The sequence below is a fragment of the Microcaecilia unicolor genome, chromosome 7 (assembly GCF_901765095.1).
Source record: "Microcaecilia unicolor chromosome 7, aMicUni1.1, whole genome shotgun sequence".
NCBI lineage: Eukaryota > Metazoa > Chordata > Amphibia > Gymnophiona > Siphonopidae > Microcaecilia > Microcaecilia unicolor.
In genome coordinates this window covers 268,029,656-268,051,754 of record NC_044037.1, presented here as the reverse complement: position 1 = coordinate 268,051,754, position 22,099 = coordinate 268,029,656, and the positions used below count along the sequence as shown (strand labels likewise).

The 22,099-nt window shown below is 41.5% G+C and overlaps 1 protein-coding gene across 1 annotated transcript in view; it reads right to left on the bottom strand.

Annotated features, from left to right (window-relative positions):
• Positions 1 to 420: 420 nt before the first annotated feature.
• LOC115475130 (DNA annealing helicase and endonuclease ZRANB3-like) overlaps positions 421 to 22,099 on the bottom strand; it is a 167,855-nt gene continuing 146,176 nt past the window's right edge. The window contains 5 exon segments of the mRNA XM_030210869.1: positions 421 to 535; positions 537 to 565; positions 4,139 to 4,218; positions 4,221 to 4,269; positions 18,074 to 18,473. Coding sequence (XP_030066729.1) covers positions 421 to 535; positions 537 to 565; positions 4,139 to 4,218; positions 4,221 to 4,269; positions 18,074 to 18,473 — 673 coding nt within the window.

The window sequence follows — 22,099 nt, the reverse complement described above, 5'->3', positions numbered from 1 at the left end:
TCTGAAGCGGGAATACAGAGGCTTTTTCCTCCATTTATATAATACAATTAGCAACTGTTGGAAGTTTTTGGCCACCATTAGTTGGGTAATAATTTTCAACATTGACAGCATAAAGTAATGAAAAATAGAAATTACCTAACAGATTTTTTTTTGTCTGAGTAGTATTGATCTCTGTTCCAAAAACGGCACAAATCAATGCCCCTTTTTTTAGCAGAGCATAAGACTAAATCTTTCCTTATATACTAATTCAACCTTGACCACGTAAAGATTTTCCAGCAAAGCCTCACCACGTAACTGTGTAAAATGTGCAATTTGAATGCATAGTCTCTGACATTTCCTCTACCAAATCCAGAATTTACCAATTATATGAATCATATTTGCAAATAAAGGACCTGATTTAATTACTTTATTACAAAAATGTCACAAAATGCTTGTAATCCAGATAACAAAACACAAACAGCACTTATTTTTAGATTTTTGTAAATACTTGTGATGTCTGAATCCATACTTGAAGGCTGAAGAAAGTCTCTTTATAGGCTTCTTTCTTGGCTTGTTTAGCTGTTCTCTAAAATAAATGCATATACAATGTTGACGTAGTGTTTGTAGATCATGGACATTTTCAACTGAATTAATAAAAGCTGAAGCTGGATGCAATAAACTTCATCCTACTAAGGAATGCTTGAAGGTTGGATGGGGTACAATAATCAATATTTATATCATAAAATAAGATACTAAACAATGGCATTCAACTACTTATGCTGCTGAGCGACCTGAATATTCCATATTATTTTATTCTGCCCAACTTGAAGGGAATTACAATGGATCTTCCTCGAACAAAACAGAAGGACTGTTTCCTCAACATTTTGTTTAAAACCTTACTATGATAACATTTGTAAGTGGGAGTGCAATATTAGGTATATCCTGCAGCAGAGTTTTTTACATTCTTTTAAATGTTTTTATTGTGATTTTGTACTTATTGTGGATTTGTTTGCATTTTGTAAACTGCTTAGATTTAGGCGGTATAGAAGTTTGAAAAATAAATAAATCCTACATTATCCCGAAAGTAGGTTCAAGTTCAATGTGGCTTATATATTGTAGTTAAAGAAAAACAGAGTAATGATTACAATATAGAAAATAATATTCTACAGTGATAGGGAAATATGGATGATTTGTAGGAATCATATAATTGATAAGTGAGCCAGTAAATTTGTAACTTCTGAGTCTCAACAGAATAAGAAACTGGGAATTTTATTGTTTATTAAAGTGAAGTCTAGTGAGATGGATTTTGAAATGAATTTGAAAAGAAATGGGATTTCAATAATTATGGAATTGTATGTAATCTGAATGAGATTTAATAGATTTAGGAAAAGAGTTCTAACATTTAGTTCCACTATAAGTGAAATCAGTAATCATGTGAAGGGCCCTTCTCGTGTTGGGGGGTGGTTTTAGTCATGTGGGGGTGGGGGTCAGGTCATGTGCAGTAGGCTTCTCTAATTGGTGGGGATTGGAAGGGAGTTAGATCTCTTTCATGGGGACAGGAGGGAGAGGAGATCATCTAGCGGACAGAAGTTATGTGCCAGCCAATACTCAGTGCCAGCACTTGCATAGCTAAGCGGAGAGGTTAGGGCTGCTTTCTGTGGTCCTAACTGTCCACTTAACTATGTAGGCAAAGGCACCGCATATCTGCCGGTTTTTCCCTGACTCCATCCCTGGCCCAACCTTCTACTGTCCAGACTTGTCATGGCCAGTTCGTGCTAATATTCAGCAGCACTGCCCAGTTAATGTCTCTGAATAGTGGCAGCCAGCTTGCTTGGCATGGTGTAAGCAGGGGGTTGTAACCAGCATGGATTTGGTGGGGGCGGGGGTGGACTGGAAGGGGAACACATTTCCTCTCCCCCACTACTGCATTCCTTATCTTTGCTGGGGGGATGTTCAATGCCCACCAGCTGATGAGATCTGCTGCCAGAACTACCCCAGTAGGGAAGAAGTCAGTGGCCTCCCCCTTCCACTCCTGCCACCGACATCGGTACTCCTCGTGAATGCTCAGCTCATGTGCGAGGAGTGCCAGTGTTGGCAGCAGGAAGGGAGGCAGCTGACTTCTTCCCTACTGAGGATGCACTGGGGCAGTTCTGGCAGGTGGATCTCATCAGCTGGCGGGGATGGGCATCCCCAGCAGCCAGTCCAAAGCGTACTTCCAGTGGTGGATGCAGCCTGAGCCAAAGTGTGTTTGGTGGGGGGGGGGGGGGGGGGAGGCCAGGCAGGGTTTAAGTGGACAGGAACATTCTCTTGCCTGCTTAAACCCCACTGAATATCGGATCCCTTCGTTCCCCAAGTACAACCTACCCAGGAGCTTTATTCACAGTGTACACAATAATGTTTGTTTGTTTTAACGAATCAGTTGGGTACCAAAAAAATAAATAAAATAAAATTCAAGAGATCAGTCCTGGAATATGACACTGATGTGTAACTTTAATAGCAAGTCACTATTCTGCATTGACCACATCAGCCTGCTTACTTTTCTTTATCCACTGAATGATCATCTTCATCTGAAAATGCCTAATTTTATTTTGCTATTTTCAGCACATTATCAAACTTTTAGACCCTTTAGAAATGATTTCAGAACTCAATTTAGAAAACCTTCTCTGTTTAAAGTATGTGCTTTCTCCTACTGGAAGACATCTAGAAACTGGTACAAGCCTCTGACAGTTCATGTCATCAGCTCTCCTGGATCCCCCTTTCCCCCAGAGATCACGTGGCAAGAGGAGGGTGGCGAACAACTGCACAATGGACCTTGTCCTCCTCCTTCTCTGCCACCCTGGGTCCGACTGCAGCTGTGCATTGAATCATATAGTTCAAATGAACAGTCAGGCCCTAGATGGAAGTACAAACAAGAGGACAAACCTGACGTGCAGCTGTTCATTATCATCTCTTGCTCCAATTGGGGTATGGACGGAAGAAAAGACAAGCTAGGATAGGTATAATGTAAGGAGGTAACTGTAGCAAGCTGAGGGGAGGGGGTGCCATAGGGGTGAAGTAGAATTAGCTTCAGGCTGTGCTCATATAGTGTGGTATAGAACAAGCTTTGGGGTGAGCTGTGGGAATGGTGGGGCAGGAAGCAAGTTTGATGTTGTTATGGGAGTAGGGGACAGAGTAAGATACATATATTAGATTGTAAGCTCTTTGAGCGGGGACTGTCTTTCATCTATGTTTGTGCAGTGCTGCGTATGCCTTGTAGCGCTATAGAAATGCTAAATAGTAGTAGTAGTAATATACTGTGGGGAGGGGGAGAAGATATCGTATGGGTATGTGAGGGATGAAAAAGAAGAGGAGATGGGCTTGTGTGTGTGTGTGGGAGGGAATAGAAAGAAAGTTAGCAGGGAGTATGCATGGTTGAAGCGATGGAGAGGTGGGTATGTGCCACTGTGAGGAAGAGAGAGCGGTGGGGGTATGTGTATAGAGGGGGGGGGGGGACTTTGGGGACAGCCAGAATAAGGGATCTTGCTGGGAGTTAGAGGGAGACGAGAACAGGGTGGGAGGAGGCAGGGAAGGCTGGGATGTGGGGAGAGAGAGAACAGAACGCAAGACAGACAGCTAGGGAGAGAGGGTCTAAAGAGGGAACAAGGTGTAGGAGGGGAGAGATTTCAGGCCTGGGGGGAGGAGTCAAGCCCTTATGAGGGTATTACTACTACTACTAGTACTTATCATTTCTATAGCGCTACTAGACGTACGCAGCGCTGTACACTTGAACATGAAGAGACAGTCCCTTCTGCACAAAAACATTTACAAATAAAGTATGATGAACTGAATAATTTTATAATACTATGAGCACAATTTTTAACATTTTGTACAGAACTTTAAATTATTTTGCACAGAATTCCCCTAGGAATACATAGTACAGCAATATTCTAGTATTCATATCGTTTTCACTGTATGAGCAGTACCATCAACAGACTTGCTGGTCTGAGGTGTAGGCTCTTTCCTCTATACCTTTTAAAGAGGGAAAAAACCCTCTTTGACAGGGTGAGCAAAGACACTTGAATTGCTTGCTCATAAAGCTACAACCTGCCATTTTCCATTTCACTTCAAAATTCCATGATCAGGAACTATGTAACAGTGATTAGATTTGTTTTATACCGACCTCTTTGTGACAGACAGTGCACAGAGTCTGAAGGTTTTCCAAGGAACACTGCCCTCCTCCACCATAAACTGGTCTAATTGATCCACCTGCCAGAACTGGCCTTCTGTAGGATTTTGTATAATTTCATTTAACTACAATAAAGACATAAAATTAGACATTTCTATTCTAACAGTCCAGTGTACACTGAATAAATTATATAATGTGTTTCATGATCGCCACTCATTCTTAGTGCATAATCATCGGTCAAGTCTACATAATACACAATAGAGGCAGAAGTAAAACAATAACTTGGAATGCCTTTTTGGTTTCATAAGAATGAAACAAACAAATCTGCTAGCAAGTACAGCTAGAAACAAAATGAGTGTACTTAAGCCCGCTGTTGCCCAATCCTGGGAGGTTTATTCCAAAATTGGTGTAACAACACAGAGTAGGCCAGGATAGGCAGAATATATAGAGGTGTATTTTCAAAGCACTTAGGGGGACTTTTACTTAGGCACGCTGGTTTATTAGCGCGTGCTAAAAATAGGCCTGCGCTAAATGCTAAAGACACCAATGTATTCCCTGGGTGTCTTTAGCGCGTCTCTATTTTTAACACACGCTAAAAACACCAGTGCGTCTAAGTAAAAGACCCCTTAGATTTACAAAAGTCACGTAGACGGGCATTTTAGATATGACATCCAAGTCCAACATTGGATGCTTCGCTAAAAATTCCAAAATTCAAGTGGGGAATATAGCCATTTTCAAACATTTTTTTTTTTTTTTAATGGCTATTTGCTAGATGTTTTTGTGCTCTTTGCATTCATCTTTTTGGCCATTTTTGAAAGGAAAAAAATGCACAAAATCAAGCCATTGGGATTTAGGAGGAGCCAGCATTCTTAGTAGACTGGCCACACAGACATCCCAGGAGACCAATGGGCATCCTAGGGGGGACTGCCGTGGACCTCAAATAAATGCTCCCAGGTACACATCTCACTGTTGCTCCCTTACCTTATCTGCTGAACCCCCAAAATCCACTACCCCCAACTGTGCACCACTACAATAGCCCTTATAGTTGAAGGGGGCACCTATATGTGGGCACAGTGGGTTTCTGGTGAGTTTTAGAGGGCTCACAGGTTCCACCACAAGTGTAACTGGTAGGGGGAAGTATGGGTCTGGGTCCACCTATACTGCACCTACCACTAAACTACTCCAGTGACCTGCATGCCGCTCTAATGGACCCGAGTATAACATCTGAGACTGGCATAGAGATAAGTAATGTTTTTAATCATATTTTTCGGGGGGGGGAGGGGGTTAGTGATCAATGGGGGAGTAAGGGGAGGCCACCCCTGATTCCCTCCAGTGGTCCTGGTCATTTAAGGCACTTCTTTGTGGCTTATTCGTTAATAAAAAAGTGACAGGTCTGATTTATTTCTATTTTTTTAGTTGCCATGGCTACCTGACACCTGGGGTTTGTTCATCCCTGTGCTACACTTTGTGAACCCTGTAATTCTCATTTTAGTTTGTAGATGTTATCTGCTGTGTCTTACCCTTAAACTTTACAAGTTCTTTGGGGGGGGGGGGGGGGGAAGGAAGCCCATTTTTGTTATTTGTTACCTTGACTAAATTAGATTACAATTTGGAACAGAAATGTGCATTCATTTAAAAGAAGCAGGACATTTTAATGAATGTCCCATTTTGTTTCATTTTTAAAAGAAAAACAAAAACAATTTTTTTTTTAAATTAAGGCCTACCCAGTTGCAATCCCTTCCATCAAAAATACAGTAACAAAATATCCCTGAGGGTTGACTTCCTGATTAGTGACATTTCTTATACTGCAGAAACGAACATTTCTTAGGTAGAAAGCTGAAATCCAGATCCTCCAGGGTAGCATTTTCTGAAATGCTACCTGTGCCACGCGCAGGGCCCAAGAGACAGGCAGAGCTCCAGAGTCTCAATGCGTGGATGAGACGATGGTGCAGGGAGGAGGGCTTTAGATTTGTTAGGAACTGGGCAACATTCTGGGGAAGGGGGAGCCTATCCGAAAGGATGGGCTCCATCTTAACCAGAGTGGGACCAGGCTGCTGGCATCGGCGTTTAAGAAGGAGATAGAGCAGCTTTTAAACTAGAAATGGGGGAAGGCCGACAGTCGCTCAAAAGAGCATGGTTCGGGATAAGGTATCTTTCAAAGATATCACCATAACAGGGAAGATAGAGTATCCTGATAGTGAGGTTGCAAAAGAGATTGTAGTAGATCGGGTATCTTTAAATAACAATAAAAATCAGACAAAAGATTGCCAATTATACTGTCAAGTACTAAGCATGATGTACTTAGGAACAACAACATAGTTTGAAATGTCTATATGCGAATGCCAGGAGCCTAAGAAATAAGATGGGGGAGTTAGAATATATTGCACTAAATGAAAATTAGATATAATAGGCATCTCTGAGACCTGGTGGAAGGAGGATAACCAGTGGGACACTGTCATACCGGGGTACAAATTACACGTAGTGATAGGGTGAATCGGATTGGTGGAGGGGTAGCATTGTATATTAACGAGAGCCTTGAATCAAATAGATTAAAATTCTGCAGGAAGCAAAACACTCCTTGGAATCACTGTGGATTGAAATTCCATGTGCAAAGGGGAAAAGGATAGTGATAGGAGTGTACTACCGTCCGCCTGGCCAGGACGAACAGACGGATGCGGAAATGTTAAAGGAAATCAGGGACGCAAACAAACTGGGCAACACAATAATAATGGGGGATTTCAATTACCCGCATATAGACTGGGGTAATGTAACATCTGTACACGCAAGGGACATAAGATTTCTTGATGAAATCAAGGACAGCTTCATGGAACAGCTAGTTCAGGAGCCGACAAGAGAAGGAAAAATACTAGACTTAGTCCTTAGTGGTGCTCATGATCTAGTGCAGGGGGTAACGACTAGGGCCGCTTGATAACAGTGATCATAATATGATCGGTTTTGATATTGGCATTGAAGGAAGTGAAAGTAGGAAATCAGTACGCTAGCGTTTAACTATAGAAAGGGTGATTACGACAAAATGAGAAAAATGGTGAAAAAAACTGAAAGGAGCAGCTCGCAGAGTAAAAAACTTGCATCAGGCGTGGATGCTGTTTAAAAACACCATCCTGGAGGTTCAGGACAAATATATTCCACGTATTAGAAAAAAGGGAAAAAAACTAAACGTCAGCCGGCGTGGCTAAACAGTAAGATAAAGGAAATCATTAGAGCCAAAAAACAATCCTTCAGAAAGTGGAGAAGAGAACCAACTGAAAGTAACAGGATAGATCATAAGGAAGCCAAGTCAAATGCAAAGCGGAGATAAGGAGGGCAAAAAAGGACTTTGAGAAGAAATTAGCGTTGGAAGCAAAAATACATAGTAAAAATTTTTTTAGATACATTAAAGCAGGAAACCGGCCAAAGAGTCGGTTGGGCCGCTGGACGAAAATGGTGTTAAAGGGGCGATCAAGGAGGACAAAGCCGTAGCGGAGAAATTAAATGAATTCTTTGCTTCGGTCTTCACCGAGGAGGATTTGGGGGGGGACACCGGTGCCGGAAAGAATATTTGAAGCGGGGGAGTCGGAGAAACTAAACAAATTCTCTGTAACCTTGGAGGATGTAATGGGTCAGTTCAGCAAGCTGAAGAGTAGTAAATCACCGGGACCTGATGGTATTCATCCCAGAGTATTAATAGAACTAAAAAATGAACTTGCGGAGCTACTGTTAGAAATATGCAATCTGTCCCTAAAATCGAGTGTAATAACGGAAGACTGGAGGGTAGCCAATGTTACTCCGATTTTTAAGAAAGGTTCCAGAGGAGATCCGGGAAATTATAGACCGGTGAGTCTGACGTCGGTGGCGGGCAAGATGGTGGAGGCTATTATTAAGAATAAAATTGCAGAGCATATACAAAAACATGGACTGATGAGACAAAGTCAGCACGGATTTAGTGAAGGGAAGTCTTGCCTCACCAATCTAATGCATTTTTTTGAGGGGTAAGCAAACATGTGGACAATGGGGAGCCGGTGATATTGTATATCTGGATTTTCAGAAGGCGTTTGACAAAGTGCCGCACGAAAGACTCCTGAAGAAATTGCAGAGTCATGGAATCGGAGGTAGGGTATTTTATGGATTAAGAACTGGTTGAAAGATAGGAAGCAGAGAGTAGGATTGCGTGGCCAGTATTCTCAGTGGGGAGGGTAGTTAGTGGGGTCCCGCAGGGGTCTGTGCTGGGTCCGTTGCTTTTTAATGTATTTTAAATGACCTAGAGATGGGAATAACTAGTGAGGTAATTAAATTCGCCGATGACACAAAATTATTCAGGGTCGTCAAGTCGCAGGAGGAATGTGAACGATTACAGGAGGACCTTGCGAGACTGGGAGAATGGGCGTGCAAGTGGCAGATGAAGTTCAATGTTGACAAGTGCAAAGTGATGCATGTGGGTAAGAGGAACCCGAATTATAGCTACGTCTTGCAAAGGTTCCGCGTTAGGAGTACGGATCAAGAAAGGGATCTGGGTGTCGTCGTCGATGATACGCTGAACTTCTGCTCAGTGTGCTGCTGCGGCTAGGAAAGCGAATAGATGTTGGGTGTTATTAAGAAGGGTATGGAGTCCAGGTGTGCGGATGTTATAATGCCGTTGTATCGCTCCATGGTGCGACCGCACCTGGAGTATTGTGTTCAGTACTGGTCTCCGTATCTCAAAAAAGATATAGTAGAATTGGAAAAGGTACAGCGAAGGGCGACGAAAATGATAGTGGGGATGGGACGACTTTCCTATGAAGAGAGGCTGAGAAGGCTAGGGCTTTTCAGCTTGGAGAAGAGACGGCTGAGGGGAGATATGATAGAAGTGTATAAAATAATGAGTGGAATGGATCGGTGGATGTGAAGCGACTGTTCACGCTATCCAAAAATACTAGGACTAGAGGCATGAGTTGAAGCTACAGTGTGTAAATTTAAAACGAATCGGAGAAAATTTTTCTTCACCCAACGTAATTAGACTCTGGAATTCATTGCCGGAGAACGTGGTACGGGCGGTTAGCTTGACGGAGTTTAAAAGGGGTTAGATAGATTCCTAAAGGACAAGTCCATAGACCGCTATTAAAGGACTGGAAAAATTCCTCATTTTTAGGTATAACTTGTCTGGAATGTTTTACGTTTGGGGAGCGTGCCAGGTGCCCTTGACCTGGATTGGCCACTGTCGGTGACAGGATGCTGGGCTAGATGGACCTTTGGTCTTTCCCAGTATGGCACTACTTATGTACTTGTACTAATATCTTTGGGTTACCAGTATAATTGATTTTCATATTTGCGTGGCAGGAGTGACTCATGATCACTCCTGCCCCAAAATATTGTACAGAACGTTACAACCATGTTCTATGTGCCGAGTGCCCTGTATAAGATGATAGTTCAAATGTTAATTCATTGTTAAACTATACTCCACTTTGAACCTGTAGGTTTTTTTTTCTGTACTGGGCACTATAATTTTTTTTTGTTTGTTTTTTGTTACATTTGTACCCCACGCTTTCCCACTCATAGCAGGTTCAATGCGGCTTACATATTATATACAGGTACTTATTTGTACCTGGGGCAATGGAGGGTTAAGTTTGCCCAGAGCCACAAGGAGCTGCCTGTGCCTGCAGTGGGAATTGAACCCAGTTCCCCAGGACCAAAGTCCACCACACTACCACTAGGCCACTCCTCCACTCCTATAACCATGTTCTACTTGCTGAATCATTTTTCTGTATACGATTGATATTAAATGTTAATTCACTGTTAAACTGTACTCCACTTAGAAGCTTAGAAACCTGTCGGTGAAGCAGACTACAAATGCAAATAAATTAAATAGAAACGCTGAAGCACAGGGACTGCAATTTGCAAGATGAGGAATTTGGGAGGGAGAAAGGGTAGGAAAATAGATTTATTTTATTTCCTTTTCTTTCTTTTTTTTCAACATATCATTCATTGTTCTTGGCAGAGTTTAAAAGGGGGTTAGATGGTTTCCTAAAGGACAAGTCCATAAACCGCTACTAAATGACTTGGGAAAAATCCACAACATGTATAGAATGTTTGTAGTTTGGGGAAGCTTGCCAGGTGCCCTTGGCCTGGATTGGCCGCTGTTGTGGACAGGATGCTGGGCTCGATGGACCTTGGTCTTTCCCAGTATGGCATTACTTATGTACTTATGCGTTGTTTGAAATAAAACAAATGAAATTAAAAAATAAGACCCCCCCCCCTGCCCCAAAACAATACATGTACAAGCAATCTCAACCCAAGATCCAGCTTTTCCTGAACAACTGCACATGAAAGGCAAATCCAGTCTGTGTAGAGAGTATTTCTCTTGTTCTTGATAATACATGGATAACTTGGTAGCAATAACGTGAAAACTGTTTGGTTATAGATGCAGATTTTTCTAATCTAACCTAACATATGGCTTGATTATTCGCAGAATCCCTGCCAGGTCCTATGTGACTTACAATAAAAGATAAACCAGAACAAAAGAAAAAACAAAATGCAATGCAAAATCAAAAATCCATAATATTCATATAATTAGCTTAAATCAAATAAGAACATTTTCAATCATTTCCAAAAAGCAAATAATTAAAACCATCCTAACAGTAATGGTATAGCATTCCAAAACAACCAACCTAGAATGAAAACTAGATCTAATCAATCTGGTCATTTCTATTCCGCTTAACCTTGGTGGCTCAAGGCAGTCTCAAAAAGTATGGACAAATCCCACAGAATTACAATCATATCAACAAAATAAACCTAACTTCCAGCTGACCGATCTCAGGTATTGTTAAAACAAAATAGTTTTAATCACTTTCCTAAAAGTAGTATAACAAGTAATCTTTCTAATATCCTTAGGTAGCTTATTCCAAAGCTCTGGGCCTGGAACGATGATAATCTATTTCCTGTAGTCATCGCCGCACTTTGACACGATGGCACAATCAACCTAATCAGTGGCGTAGCAAGGGGGGGGGCAGGAGGGGTGGTCCGCCCGGGTGTCAGCTCAGGGGGGGTGCTCCCTGCCAGCTCCCCCCCTCGGCGAATCGACACCCCCCCGACCAGCTCCCGTACCCTACCTTTAAAAAGAATATCGGGAGGCAAAGCGCAGTGCCTCGCGCCTGCCCTGCACGTAAAGAAATGTGAACCATCGGGTCTTCCCTCGCTCTATCTGTCCCGCCCTCCGCTGACGCAACTTCCTATTTCCGCAAGGGCGGGACAAACAGAGCGAGATAAGGCCCGACGGTCCACATTTCTTTTACGTGCAGGGCAGGCGCGAGGCGCTGCGCCTCGCCTCACGATATTCTTTTTAAAGGTAGGGTGTGGGAGCTGGTCGGGGGGAGGGGTGTCATCGTGCTGCACCCGGGGGGGGGGTGCAATGGCGAACCGCCCAGCCCGGGTGGCAGCCCCCCCCCTGCTACGCCACTGAACCTAATCTCTATAAAGAACAGAGAGTTCTAGAGCGAGTATAATAAAACTGTGTTAGAAAGATAATCCAGTGTCAAACCATATAAGATTCTGAACACAAATAGCAATAATTTTGAATGAATTATGGATTGTTTAGGCAATTAGTTAAATATGGTGTCCCATGGTCAATAGATATACCACCTAAAGTAAGCTTGGCAGCTGCATTTGAACATGCTGCAGGCGGCAAATTTGAGAATTGGGTAGGCCCAACAGTACTACATTACATAGTCTAATTGACTGGTAACAATGGCCTGTAAAACTGTTCTCAAATGAGCTAGTTCCAAAAAAAAGGTTTTATTCTATGAAGGAGCTTTATTTAAAGAAAGCTTTTCTAACAACTGTTTATACGCAGCTCCATCTCAAATTAAAATCTATGCTGACCCTGAGAATTTTAATAATGGACGAAGAGAGATCATCATCAGTTGTACAAGGAAATATATCATCCTTTCCCCCCATCAACAGGATATTTCTCTTATTTGGATTAATCCACTTTGAGATGTTATAAAACAAAGACATTGGTCTAGCAGTCGCTTGAAAGGCCTGTGAAACTGGGAATAACAATGTAATGTGATCTTAAATGATCTCAATAGCTGAAGAAATTCACTCAAAAAATATTAAATAAAATGGGACAATGGGGAGCCCTGTGGGACTCCCCAATCCATATTCCAACTTACAAACAGAACCATTCTAGACCACTTACAAATTACGGTGTGGCAAGAATCCTGCAAACCATCTATAAACCGTATCTGCTATTCCCTTATCAGACAATTTTGTTCAAGAAATATCATGGTTAATCAAATCAAAGGCCGCCGACAGATCGAGCTGCATAATCACTGTTGGTGTGCCAGTATCCAGAGTCCATCTCAATTCAGTCATTATAGCCAAAGCACGTTTCAGTACTAAAACCAGGTCGAAAACCTGACTGGCCACTATCCAATATATAGATGAAGATAGTTCTGTAATTGAATTCCTACACCTGCCTCAATCATTTTAGAAATAAACACAATATTGTCAACGGTCTGTAGTTCGAACATTGAGTCTCTTACAACAAATGTCTTTAACAGAAGGACATTTCAATAACAATTGGTCCTGTAAACAAAGAGATCTAACAACCCCACTTAGCAGTGGTTGTATATAAACGGGGAAAAGTCTCAACTGCTACGGCAATATTCAAAAAGATCTTGGTTATTCAACAGTTTTGAAGCAGGTAATGAAAAAGAGACTGTAAACAAACTTTTGTAGTAAAATACCAGCAGGGTGGGGAAGAGGTGGCCAGTTTGATCCGTATAATTGGGACATTGTACAAGAGCAACCAGTATTCAGTAATCAGAGTTACAAATAGCTTTTCCAGGGAACGGAATCTTAAAGAACTATTACGTCCAGCAGATATTGTGCAAGAATGAAAGTTACGGCTGGGACTCATAAAAGATGTGGATCGTGTATGTTTTGCAATATCATGATCGAGTGTGACAGTTTTCGCAATCCTGTGGATAACAGGATTTACAAGCTAAGACATTTGATGACATGTAAGTCTGATCATGTGATCTATCGCATTGAAATGCCCTTGTGACAAATTATATATTGGCAAGACAGATAGAAGTTTGAATCGGAGATTAAGTGAACACAAGTCCTGTATAACGTCATTGAAGTTTGGGGCACCATTAGTTTCCCATTGCAGAGAGTTCATCACAGTTTTAGTCATCTTAAATGTTGGGTGATTGATCAAGTGCGAGAACACATTCGGGGAAGCGATCACAGTAAAATGCTACTGCAAACAGAACAGAGATGGATCCACAGATTAAAGACACTGGAACCATCAGGTCTCAATTCCTCTTTACAATGGGGAGCGTTTTTATAAAATCAGGTGAATAATTGAACTCAATAACACCATTCTTTTGAACAATACAATATGGTTATATTGAGCATTTTGCTCCCGTCAATGTGCACTGCTCTTTAAAAAGCTTTTTTCAGTGTGTTGGGTCAATCAGAGCTGTCATCGTCAGCCCAAACAGGGCCAGCTGATCTACGCACAACATGCACGACGTAGTTCTCTTTGGACAGTTTTTCCTTTTAAACTCCAAATGAGGGACTAGCGAGGACGCCAAATTTTACAAACGTTTGCGATGAAGACAAAGGTATGAGAATATGACATGTTTGTGAGAGATAAATGCTTAGAAGATTTGTTTAATCGGGAAACAAGATGTGATTTTTGTAAAGCATGCAGTGTCCAGTGAGACGCGATCATTGAGTGTTTAATTAAAAATGTTTTGTTTGCCTTAGTACCAACGTTGTTGAGACCTCTGTGCTGCTTGGTTCCCTGATGAAGATAATCAAAACGGGACAGTAGGAATCAGCGCATTATCAGGAGGACAACATGGCAAGATAAGTGCAACTGATGTACTTGTGTTTTCTTAGGACATTGAACGTTTCGTGTTTCAAAGGGATATGAACTCTTAAATTGCAAGCATCAATTGAAAAAAATTCAAAAAAAATATTAATTGGAAAAAATTGAAAAAAAATCATTGAGGGTTTTTTAGTCTGTGATGACTTTTTCTACGTGCAATAAATAAATACACATTTTTGAATATTGCGTAGCAGTTGAGACTTTTCCCTCGTTTACATACAAACACTGCTAAGCGGGTTGTTAGATTATCTATGGTGATCTGGTGTTGGAATTCCTGTAAACAAAGAGAACAACAGAGAGATTGGAGAACAAATCACTAGTTCAGAAGCAGCTCCCTGCAAACCAAAAACATGATACAAGCAATTTTAAAGACAACACGTCTCTGCAGGGGAAGCCAATGCAATTCCCGCAAATATCCATTACACTACCAAATTTACTCATTCGAAAAATCAACTGCAATTTTCCAGATAAACGGGCATTTAGCCCAACATATAAGAAATTGCAGTAGTCCACATGAATTTAACTAGTGTTTGCACCGGGTATGCAAAAAGATGTTGATAAAAATAAGATCAGTTGACGTTCTCTCATACGAAAAAGGTTTTTTTTTCCCCCAAAGTTGGGCAACTTGGAGCTCCAAACTAACAGAAGAATCCAAATTATGCCCAAAACGTTATAACTATCTTCAAAAGGCAAGGAAATTCCAGAGGAAATTCCAGATGGTAAAGAAATAACAGTAGGAACCTGAACATTAGGATTTTTATAACCATAATATTTTGATTTAACTGCATTAATTTTTAGCACATTAGCAATCATCCAGTTTTGAAGCTGAGAAATACAAGTAGAAATCTTATTGAATATATCAGTAGAACTGACAGAAGCAAAATATCAGCAGCATATGAGAACAATTGCTCGCCTTGAAGTAAATTAATTGAGTCAACTGAACTCATAAAAAGATTAAAAAGTATTGGGGCATGAGGGAGCTCTGAGGCAGTCCTCACTTAGATATCCAACTATGAGAAAAAATTCCATGTTTATGAACACTATATAGGGGCTCATTTTCAAAGCACTTAGCCTTCCAAAGTTCCATAGTGCTTTGAAAATATTATATGTTCTGTTGGATAAAATTCACCAAACCAGCTCATACAGATGCAGCCATTCCAAATTCACTCAACCTATTCAGTATCAACGAGTGGTCACTGAGTCAAAAGCAGCTGAAATGTCAAACTGAAGCAATATCAGTCATTTGCTTACCCCAAACTAAGACATTTCTTAACCTCAGTCACCAATGCAAGTAATAAAGTCTCAGTACTGTGTTGGTGTCGAAACCCAAATGCAAGCAAGAAATCTGTCCACATAAAGCAAGTTGTGTACTCACAAAAGTTTCAAAAATTTGGTGAGAAAAGGAATACCCACCTGGGCCTAAAATTCATCACAGCTGTGCTTTGGGATAATGGTGTTGGAACAATTTGGCCTATATTCCATAGGAAGCAACCTAGGACTAAGAGACCATTTTTAAATGTCTTTCTAATTTATTTTCCTACCTTCCTGTATCCCTATTAGTTGGATTGTCTCTTTTTTTAATCCAACTATAAGGGATACAGGAAGGTAGGAAAATAAATTAGATAGACATCTATCTAATACACATTTACAGCAGAAAGTCGAGGAATTAAGGATTGAACCTTTACAACAGTAACGAGCTCAAACACAGTCCAAGAATGATCTGCCCTAACACCAAAAGAATCGCTCAGAGACTCAAAAGAAAATGTGATATCCAATGTATGCTAATCATCTCCTGTATATTCATTGTGGATACCTTAGATGCGACTGTCTAGGTGTATTCCAAGGACTGGATTAAGAATTACTGTTGCAAACAATTGTTCAACATATGTAAAACAGCCATCAAATTCAATGAAGTCTAAATCAGTCATGAATACATCAGTCCTTACCATGGACACCAGCTTTAATAAAGTTGACCGACAGGGACAGAGGATGGTGGTAAACGGAATCCGCTCAGAGGAAAGGAATGAGCAGTGGAGTGCTTCAGGTTGGTGCTGGAGCCGATTCTGTTTAATATATTTGTTAGAAACCTTGCAGAGGATTAGAAGAAAAGTTTACCTTTTGTGGATGACACAACATAGCCAATAGAGTGGATACCCTGGACAGTGTAGAAACCATGATAAGGTCTCCAGAAATTAGAAGATGGTCAAAGGTCTGGCAGTCAAAATTGAATGAAAAGCAGTGTAGAGTGATGCACTTGGGGTGCAGAAAACTCAAAGGAGATGTACCAGATAGGAGAGAGATTGATAAGTACAAGGAAAGGGACCAAGGGGATGATGATGAGATCTCAAGGTGACAAAACAATGTGCCAAGGCAGTGGCCATGACCAGAAGGATGCTAGGCTGCTTTGAGAGGGTATAACCAGCAGAAAAGGAGATGCTGATGCCCCTGTATAATCATTGTGAGTCTCACTTAGAGTATTGTGTTTCATTTTGGAGGCCATATATTGCTAAGGACATAAAAGACAAACTGGTTCACAGAAAGCAACAAAAATGGTATGGGGTTGCTTGCGTGCAGATCTACCAGGAGAGACTTGATGACCTGAACATGTTTACCTGGAGGAAAGGAGAAATGGGGGTGATATGATACAGACGTTCAAATATTTAAAAGGTATTAATCTGTAAACCAACCTTTTCCAGAGACAGGAAGGCAGTAGAACTAGAGGACATGAATTGAGGCTGCAGGGGGCTGACTCAGGAATAAAGTCAGGAAGTACTTACTCACAGAGAGGGTGATAGATCCCTGAAATGCACTCCCTCAGGAGGTGATGGAGATGAAAATGGTAACAGAATTCAAAACTTCATGGGATAACACAAAGGAATCCCGTTTAGAAGGAATAGCTCCAAAGAACTTACCAGTGATTAGATGGCAACACTAGTTATTGGAAAGCAAAGCCAGTGCTGGGCAGATTTCTTCGGTCTGTGCCCTTATTGTGGCTGGACAGATTTGGATGAGCTGGAGTGGGGCTTTGATGACAACTTCAAACGTTGGAGAACACGGCCAGTGCCAGGCAGATTTCTACGGCCTATGCCCTGAAAATGGCAAAGAACGGGTATACATATATTGTATCACATTATACCTTATGCTATGAAATTATCTTCTTGGGCAGACTGAATGGACCGTACTGGTCTTCATCTGCCGTCATCAACATCATCTAAAGTGCAGATCAGTGAATGGCAGTTTAGTGGTTCTCTAGGTTAGAACCCCTTCACCATCAAAAAATTGATGATTTTTGCCATATCCTGCAACCTTTGACCTTCCTTGCCCCTCCTCCCTCCCCGATGAACTTCTGTGCTCCAAAATTAAGATTAAGTACTATAAATTGCCTCCTGGTTTGTAGCTTAACCTACAGAGAAGCATGTTTTCTGTGTAAAACACTTTTCTAAATTAGTAGACTTAGCATGTCAGAAAACCACTGGAAAACATTACAGAAGTAAAGAAAGAACACAGCTATTTCCCACCAAACTACATAGTGACACATTAATGTAGACAGTCATATATTCTCTCAAAGAACAAACATAGTCCATTAGTAGCTCTTGACATTAGTTCCAGTCACTGTATACTACGGTACTAAAGTTATTAATGAGAGTCTACCTTGTAATGGACATTGATTTTTAGCAGTGGCACTTGTTAGCATCATGAATTCCTAAGGGGTGACATACAAAAATCAACTTTTACTCTTTAACTGCTTGTTAATTTTATCACCAAGAAAACAATGAAGAAAGATTTTCCACTGTAGTTGGAATGTGTTGTTATGTTATAACATGTTCTAGAACTGCTCATTTAGTGTTAGCAAATCAAATTCAACTGCAAATTTGGTTTCTTTGTTTTCTTGAACTCAATGACTTGTACTTATATAGATATGATATTAATTTATTATTTATATTTTGCTCACACCTTTTTCAGTAGAACCTCAAGGTGAGTTACATTCAGGTGTTGTGTTCAAGACTTCAATTTTTCACTGTATATATAATCTTTGATTTTCACATTATTTTTACCTGATCTAGAGGTAGCTGGGACAACCATGTACTCTCCAGAAGACTCTTACGTTGACTTTTTGGGGCATCCCTGACACAAAGGTACAACTCCTGAGCATTCAGACCACACTGCTGACAAACACCATGCTCTGTCTCAAATACTTTAGCTCTCATATAGCCTTGACTGGAACGAACTAGAAATCTTCATGGCATTTCTGAGAGCAAATGATGTTTCCCACTGGAAGACTGGCACTCTTCATCAAACCGGGATGAAGGCTGCTGGCAGTGAAGACAGAGTGGTTTCCCTTCATTGTCTACAACCTGTACATAATCTTTGAACTTAGAAGGATCAAGTGTCAGGCTGGGCTGGAAGGCTCCTGAACAAGGAACCTCTGCATCTCTGCCATCTTTGCAAAACATCCTGTAATTATAAAAAATACATACCAAATTACAACTATCATTTTCTTCTGACTACAATGAAGGGTATATGTATATATGAACACAGCTGTATGAAATGGAATAAATAGCAATGATGCTCTTTTTAAGATCAGTGGTTCTCAATCCAGTCCTCAGGGCACTCTCAGTCAGGTTTTCAGGATATCCATAATGAATATGCATGAGGTAGATCTGCATACACTGCCCCCTTAATATGCAGGTCTGTCCCTGCATATTTTGTGGATATCCTGAAAACCTGACTGGTTGGATGTGTCCCCAAGGACTGAGTTGAGAACCATGAAGGTCAGTCCAATGTTGTTATTGTTGCCGAGAGCTACGTATTTTTTTGAATATAAACTGATGTTATTGATAGCTTATATCCCAACAAATTACATTCAATATGGTTCAAGGCAAGTTGCAATATAAGATAGCCAGCCATAAGGACCCTCTAAATCCACGCGGTGCAATCTTTACCGCATGGAAAAGGTCTCAAAAGCACAGGATAAATAACAAAACTGGAAACTAATCAATACAACACTGAAAAATAGCGCTAACAGGAGCAGACTTATCTGAGTTTTCAGTTTAGTTGCTAATGCACTGAAGGTTTAAAAGTCCTACAGAAATTTCTGTTTCAACTTTCTCCTCAGGAACATCAGTGCTTGATTCATAACAGGTCCTCCATTTTGAAAATTGTTGTATGATACATGCATTGATTTACAATTGGACTATCACGTTGTATTAGTTGAAATTTTTCACATGCACATATCTCACATTTAAAAGGAGATCCATACATATTGAGAGTACCACACGATGTATAGAGCGCAGAAGTGAGCCACTTTTGGTGGCAAGACTCACTGAATTGTATGTTCGGCTGAACGTACAGTCTATACTAAACTCTCTTTTTGGCTTCCTATATATTAAAATGTAGTATTATATTACTATTTTTATACATTTTTTGTATCAGCTGGTTATGAGGAAGGACGGCTGCGAACTTTCACAGATTTACAACAAGAATATACTCTGCCAGCTTCAGATGTGTTCGCGTATGCCCAAGTAAACCATTACGCTGCCTCAACAGGCTGGATCAATTTATGTGAAGATGTGCAGGACACGCTCACACTGCACGTACTCTTGGATCCAAGAACGAAGTCCCTTTAAAGTTTCATCACAGATATCTGCTGGACACCACAGAGGACTTGGACTATAAGAAGTGGGCACAGGCATGGTCCGTAGAGTTGGCGGTGGAAGTTGGCGGTGGCGTGGAAGTGCTGACAGCGTGCTACAAGTTTGCACTGCGAACACGTTTCGCCCTACAGGGCGCATCAAGCCGGGTATGGAGCAACGGGGCATGCCCCAAATGTACAAATCTACAGGCTCATTTGGGACACCGTTTGGGACATGCCCGCGGGTGCAACGTTTCTGGTCACAAGTGCTTGAGGTGATCTGGCTGTACTGGGCCCGGAAGATAACGCTTCAGCCACTGATGCTGTTTGATGTGCACAAATATACCAAACCTGCTTGCTGGGGTTTCGGTGATTCCTACAAACAGCAGCATTAATTGGAAGAAGGCAATATTATTATGTTGGAGTGAGGAGGAGGGTCCCACTTTAACTCAATGGAGAATTCTTATCATAGATCTGCTGAAACTGGAAAGGTGTGGAATTGGAGAGCTTGATTCAGCAGAGGGGAGGCGCCTGCAGTAGACGGAGTAGACTTTGGGACACGTTTGCAGCAGACAGCAAAAGACAAATCTTTAACACCTAGACAGTGCTTCTTAATAGACGAGGATAATTTGATAGATTTAACAGATTAAGAGGGTGGGGGGTGGAAGGGGAGAGACTGCTACTTTACTGGTGTTGAATCATGAACTTTTAGGATAACAGGTGGGGAGGAATGGGGGAGGGAATAATATTTGATGGCAGATAGGACGTTGTACAAGTTTAATGCTTAATCTGAATTTGTTGTCCATAAAAAGCATTGAGACATAAAACAGTGGGATGGGGGGTGGGGTCATAAAGTTAAAAATCTGATGACGGATTATACTCGTATGTCAATATTGAGCATATTTTTGTCTTTATTGTTTTCCATTTGCATTTTGGTATGTACAGTGGGGGAAATACGTATTGATCCCTTGCTGATTTTGTAAGTTTGCCCACTGACAAAGACATGAGCAGCCCATAATTGAAGGGTAGGTTATTGGGTAACAGTGAGAGATAGCACATCACAAATTAAGTCCGGAAAATCACATTGTGGAAAGTATATGAATTTATTTGCATTCTGCAGAGGGAAATAAGTATTTGATCCCCCCACCAACCAGTAAGAGATCTGGCCCCTACAGACCAGGTAGATGCTCCAAATCAACTCGTTACCTCATGACAGACAGCTGTCGGCAATGGTCACCTGTATGAAAGACACCTGTCCACAGACTCAGTGAATCAGTCAGACTCTAACCTCTACAAAATGGCCAAGAGCAAGGAGCTGTCTAAGGATGTCAGGGACAAGATCATACACCTGCACAAGGCTGGAATGGGCTACAAAACCTCAGTAAGACGCTGGGCGAGAAGGAGACAACTGTTGGTGCCATAGTAGAAAATGGAAGAAGTACAAAATGACTGTCAATCGACAAAGATCTGGGGCTCCACGCAAAATCTCACCTCGTGGGGTATCCTTGATCATGAGGAAGGTTAGAAATCAGCCTACAACTACAAGGGGGGAACTTGTCAATGATCTCAAGGCAGCTGGGACCACTGTCACCACGAAAACCATTGGTAACACATTACGACATAACGGATTGCAATCCTGCAGTGCCCGCAAGGTCCCCCTGCTCCGGAAAGGCACATGTGACGGCCCGTCTGAAGTTTGCCAGTGAACACCTGGATGATGCCGAGAGTGATTGGGAGAAGGTGCTGTGGTCAGATGAGACAAAATTGAGCTCTTTGGCATGAACTCAACTCGCCGTGTTGGAGGAAGAGAAATGCTGCCTATGACCCAAAGAACACCGTCCCCACTGTCAAGCATGGAGGTGGAAATGTTATGTTTTGGGGGGTGTTTCTCTGCTAAGGCACAGGACTACTTCACCGCATCAATGGGAGAATGGATGGGGCCATGTACCGTACAATTCTGAGTGACAACCTCCTTCCCTCCGCCAGGGCCTTAAAAATGGGTCGTGGCTGGGTCTTCCAGCACGCAATGACCCAAACATACAGCCAAGGCAACAAGGAGTGGCTCAGGAAGAAGCACATTAGGGTCATGGAGTGGCCTAGCCAGTCACCAGACCTTAATCCCATTGAAACTTATGGAGGGAGCTGAAGCTGCGAGTTGCCAAGCGACAGCCCAGAACTCTTAATGATTTAGAGATGATCTGCAAAGAGGAGTGGACCAAAATTACTCCTGACATGTGTGCAAACCTCATCATCAACTACAGAAGACGTCTGACCGCTGTGCTTGCCAACAAGGGTTTTGCCACCAAGTATTAGGTCTTGTTTGCCAGAGGGATTAAATACTTATTTCCCTCTGCAGAATGCAAAATAAATTCATATACTTCCACAATGTGAGTTTTCCGGATTTAATTTGTGATGTGCTATCTCTCACTGTTACCAATAACCTACCCTT